Source organism: Chaetura pelagica, unplaced genomic scaffold (genome assembly GCF_000747805.2).
Source record: "Chaetura pelagica isolate M959 unplaced genomic scaffold, ChaPel_1.0 scaffold66, whole genome shotgun sequence".
NCBI lineage: Eukaryota > Metazoa > Chordata > Aves > Apodiformes > Apodidae > Chaetura > Chaetura pelagica.
Window position 1 is genome coordinate 1125218 of NW_009953811.1, and position 5845 is coordinate 1131062.

General features: G+C 35.9%; 1 protein-coding gene across 1 annotated transcript in view; it reads right to left on the reverse strand.

Annotated features, from left to right (window-relative positions):
• Positions 1–5845, reverse strand: part of SEMA3A (sema domain, immunoglobulin domain (Ig), short basic domain, secreted, (semaphorin) 3A) — a gene marked incomplete at its 5' end in the record, with an annotated part of 168657 nt that overhangs the window by 27034 nt on the left and 135778 nt on the right. Inside the window, one exon of the mRNA XM_010001255.1 lies at positions 131–350. Within this exon, the coding sequence (XP_009999557.1) occupies positions 131–350 (220 nt within the window). The remainder of the gene's footprint in view (positions 1–130; positions 351–5845) is intronic.

The following is a 5845-nucleotide window of genomic DNA, read 5'->3' on the forward strand; positions in this document are numbered from 1 at the left end:
TGCCTCAGATTTTCACAGGGATACATTGGAACATAAATCAGTGTTCTGTCTTTCAGGGTATGAAATTTTATCTGATCAATGTCTCCATAATGCCTGGAGGAGCATACAGTGCGGAATCAAGACTTCTCACCTGTGCCAATGAACATCACATCATATTGGCCATCCTCTGCGTCTACTCGATCTACTACTATCTGTGTGAACTGGTAATCCACATCTGTTTTGATCATGATTGGACGGTTGTTGATGGGGAATACTGGGTTGTACATGGCTGGATGACTTCTTGCAAATGTTATAACTTCATCAGGAAGATCCTTGGTGGAATCAAAGCCTCCAAATGTTTTACTGGGACACTGAAAATAAAATAAATTTAAAAAAATTACATGTTATTATTGCTCACTGGTAACATATCAGAAAATCACTTTGTTACAATCATCCCAACTACTGCAGTCTATAATTAAATACAACAGGGGATCTAAGTGTTTCATGACAGACAGCAAAGGTTAATTCTGTCAATGAATGTATCTTTTTTATTTTTCTCTTGGATTTAAATCAATACAGTTAACAGAATGTAAATGATTCTCATGCATCTACTATGTACTGCAAAATGATTTCCAGTCATGTACTGATTAGTATTAATCTTTAATTGGCAGAAGGAAGAAATTGTGAATTACCTAAAACCATTCAATATGAGACAAGCCATTTCAGTATTTGGCTATGTATACAACAGAAAAATGAATTAATTATATCACTATCTTAGTTTCAAAGTCTTATCTTCAGCAGTTGACTGGAAATCAATTCTTCTCTGAGGAACCAAATCCTTAAATGCTGGGACAATTCCCTGTTCTACTGACTCTTCAAACCCTTGCTTGTCTCAACAAGCCTCTGTCATCCTGTAGTTCCGATAACATGGATCCTGTTACACTAAATCAAATCAAATGAGTCATGTTCTAAATGTATCTCTTCTCTCTCCTCTGAGTTTAAAGAAAGCCTTGTGTGAGTGTTGCTGCTCATACTGTCAATGTGAGCAGTTAGGTGAGACAGTTCTTGCTAAAGAATTGAAATGAGTCCTCAATGTTGAATACTGTGCAGTAGTAGAAAAGCTGGTGTCTCTTCGGGATTAAACTCATCCCCGTGAAGTAACACAGTAGAGCCCCTTTGCTCCCTTTTACAGCCATGGGTGGTCTGGGTAGTTTTTCCTCTAATCTGTCAAAAGCAAAGAATTTTTAGCTCACATTCTCCCAATGTGAACAAAACACATAGGCTGAGAAAGGAAGAACAGGTAAGACCATGGCTTTGGCATCCACAAAAGTATTCCTTCACTTTCACCTACTACATGTCCCCATGGGGAGACATAAGGACTGTGGCTAATGACCACTATTTGCCCTTGTCTCTTTGGTAGAATTGGTGTTTTATGAACCAACAGAAGTTATTTTACAGTAAGCATTAGTATGAATGTAGGAAGAAAATAAACCACAATGGCATTAAAACAGCAGTCCAAACATACTCAGCAAAGAACTTGGGTGTCCCCACTTTTAAACTGTTCAAGATTATTATCTATAACACATAAAACTCTGAACTCAGTTGACAGCTATTATATTTATAGCGTTTGAACCTGAAAGATAAAACAGTTTGTGCTAAAATGCCCTAGATAATTTGTCCGTGATATCCACCTACAGAATATCTTGCAATTAAATTAAAAACCTAGAGGACAATATCTTGTTAACCAAGAATCCAGACCTTGCAGTATGCTCAGCAGAAGAAATCAATTGTCTTTGCTATCACCTTCATCCAAATTATTAATAATTCATCAGAAATGAAATTAAAAAATCAATGTTGTCAAAAGGAGTAGCTGTTATACTCAGCAAAAGGATGCTTCCAGCATGGACACACAAAGTGTAAATTGTCCCTTTTTGGCATATTTGTTAGTAAGCAAATTCCCACACTCTGTACCATTGCATGGTATGGAAGAGAGAGAGGAAGGGAGGGAGGAAGGACATTTGATTAATGCCTGTGGAGCAGAGTTAGCAGAAAGCAAATTAGTTATCTACTTTATTTTGTCAACTTTTTTCAGTCTTTTTATTATTACAAGTTCTTGCTCTCTTGTACAGAAATATTACAAAGAGAAAATCAGATAGGCTTTTTATCTCATTGGCCAAACCACTGTCTGTCTCAAAAATGGTTGTTAAAATTCTACACTTCAATTTTAATTTTGCTTTACATCTCAATTAATAGTCTAAATGCAGTTCAATATTAATTACTCAGATTAATTAGATAATTATTAAATAGATAAGATATGCAAAGTGCTTTGAGTATAACAATCACTACACAAGAACTAAGCATTGTTAATTGCAGCTGGACAAACACTGAAAAAAACAGTAAATGAATATTCATTTCAATTTTTGAGTAAATTAATTTCAGCTGTGTTACAATTGCTTGGTTATTTACTTTCTGGCTCATTTTCTAACAAAGAATTGTACTCACAGCAATGTTGACCAAGATATATTTTATGCAGAAAAATTGTAAAACTAGAATTCGTGTTGTAATTCTGTGTGTATAAATGAGACTCCCAGTTCTGGGAGCCAGATTACTCTGTGGATCCCCTGCTTTTCTAACAATAAACAAATGACAGTAACTTTGTTTCTCTACATCTAAAGTGCCATTATCTGGACTAGGCTGTGGCTCACCTTCATCCCATCTCACTTCAGGAAACTGACAAAGATGAAATAAAACTCACTTTGCCGTAATTCCCTCCCTTGTCAGTGAACCAAAATGGGGTGAGATTTAGCCCATCCAGAGTCCAAATTCCTTGCAGAGGAATCTCAACCCACATAAAGTCTGAATTGTTCTGAGAAGGAAAGTCCTGTCATGCTTACTTATGTTGTGGTCAAAAAATCAGGATACATGACAAAGACATTATCCTTGATGCTTTTGATATTAGTGGGTCAAGCTAATTGGCAAGGTTCTTCAGCAGAACCTGATTGATCCCACTGATCTCAAGGAAATAGAAAGTTTCCAGGTGCCAAAATTTATGCATGAATACCAATGTCCTGACAAAGTTTGGAGAAATTAGCTTGATCTTGGATTCAAGTACAAAGAAGTCTTGCATTTAACATCCACTTCCAATTGCTGGTCCCCACTACGCTGTGTAAGGTGTTCTGATCAGATGGAAGGAGGTAATGAGGCTATTGCCTAACTGGCCTATTAGGGAATCCAAGAGAAGTCAACAGCTACAATTGGTAGGAACAAAAAGTGTTGTGGTCATAACTGAAGATAAGACACTTGGTAACATGATGAAAACTTGAGTTCTTTTAGCTGAATTAAAAAAAAACTAAATGTGAATGCAGGATCAGGTACCTCACTCAAGAGGAGGTATGTACAAAAAAACTCCCTTCTCTCCCAAATAGTTACAAGGTTTGAAAAAATAGAAAAAAAAATATAAAAATCTCTAGATTTTAAAGGAAAAATCCTGGAAACTTCTTTGTTAAATGTGAAGCTCATGTAGAATTGTTTATGAAAGTTTTTGACTTTTCAAAGAGTCATTAACTTTCCTTTTTCTTAAGTCTTACTGGGCAAGCCAACAGATGGGCAAGAAGTTTACTGGCACCTCACCTATTAAATTCCGCAGATAATTCAGCACTATTTAACTGCAATGAGATCTGGAACTGAATGACTGGAAGAAGCTCAGCTTTTGTTTCTCCTTTCCCTTTCCCCATTTCTTGGAAAAGGAAGCCACAACTGAACACCTAATGGAACTTCAAAACCTGTTCTTTATTCTCAACAGGTCTTCAAAGCCATTGAAAATACACCCAACTTTATGACTTTAGAAACAAAAAGCTTATATTCAGCCAGAAATGTCTCTCATTTAAAAATTCATTTTAATCCCACTCATACAATAGAATTATTGTAGCAAATGTGTCTACTACTTTTCAAAGTAGTAGACACCAGGATTACAGTCACAGGTAGTGGGCTAGAAGAAACGGATGGCCTCAGCCACTCTTTAATTAACATCACTTACAGAGGCACAGCCTCTTGCACTACCTGAGGCGATGGTAGGGCTATGCAGAATGGTATAATTCAGGATCTCATTTGTCTTAAGGCAAGAAAAATGGTTACGATGAAATGTGAACATCTTTTCACTTTGTGCATCTTTGGATAAGTATGCTATAGGGAAACTCTAAGGGTAAAATCCATTCAGAGATGGTAGCCAGGAAAAATAAAAATAAAAAAACCCAAACAAACCCAAAACATATGTAACTTTACCGTATTTCTCTACTTTCAGCAAAATATCTGGTGGCTTAGGTCACTGAACCATTTAGGGGCTGCATTCAGGTCCCTGCTTTTCTCCTCTTTCCCAGGATTTCTCAGTTTATTCAGTTACCAGTTATGCAGTTATTACTATCAGTTATTCTTCTTCCATAGGGATCTCAGTTCAAGACCCTCAGACAAATCTTGGAGTAACTCTCAGGCTCTGAGGTAGGCAGAGCTGTGCTACCAGATGCTAGGGCACATAGCTGAGCTGCGTATTCAGCATTTTGGTAGAGCTGCATCTGACCTCTCCTGAGGAAATGACTGCAACAGAGCCACTGTGCAGCAGTCAGCTCTTTATCTCAGTCTATTTCTGAGATAGAAATATGTAACGTTCTTCTTTGTCTGTAGTTTTACATAATATCTATTATTTGGTTTTGTTTAGAAAAGATAATCAATACTGGAGCCAAAGAGGAATATAAATAAACAGAACACTAACCTATTAAGCTTGTCAGACAGATAAGAAGATTACATTAGCTATACAAGAAATACCAAAAGTATCTACTCATTCACATCTTCCACAGGGATGTAAAACAATACAACTTCAAAAACAACCTCTGACATATCAGCATCAACTAATAGCTGGAAAGTAATTTTTAAAAAAAAAAAGAAAAAAGAAAAAATGTTCAATATTGAATGAGAAATTAAACCTCCTATGCTGCAGAGCTTATGTTTTATCTCTGGAAAAAATTAGGAATCCTTTTAGCAGTCTCAGTGAGGGAATGAGGAGTGCTGAGGAATCTGGCTGTCAGGGACCCATTGTTTTTGTTTACTAAGGAAGTATTTTTTGTTAGGCTGAGCATATATATTGTCTAACTTTTGGAGATCAGTTGAAAGATCACCTTTGAAAGAGCAATTTCAAAATGTACCAGAGAAATGTAAAAAATATGATTACTTAAAAGAAATGATCAAAGTTATTCTTGCCTTGTTTTATGCCTTATATTTCAGAAGAATTTTAAAATAACATTATTAACAGGTATATTATTTACATGTGTATGTTTATATGTATATATATGTACATCTTCAGCAATGACATTTCAGAACTTAAACAGGTCAAGCTGATCCATACTAGTTAAGGAGCTACCCCACTGTATACAATTAATGCATTTTTCAAAACTGTTGCATCTTCTTAGACTACTGGTAATTTCAGAGGCAGTCAAATATTTCCGGAATGTGATGACATCAGATTGATGTCACTATGGATGTCATACACACTGATATTTTAGTAATTCTTAAGCTAGGAAAAGGGAAACAGGTAGAAGCACAGATTTTTTAAAATGCTGGTGGAAGTTAGAAATTATTATAGTCACTCTATCAACCAATGCAGAAATATCTGTCTTACTGTGCTAGAATTAATGTCAAGAACAATTGAAAGTTTCTTAACAGCCTGGCAGATGCTCTGTTTTCTGTCCATTCTCACTAAGAATGGCTCAGTCGATATTTGGAATGAAGACAAATTCCAAGGAAAGGATAATGCAGTGTAATTTATTAAACATTTGACTTTTGGTAAATTCTACAGCCATTGCTCAAACTCCTGCTG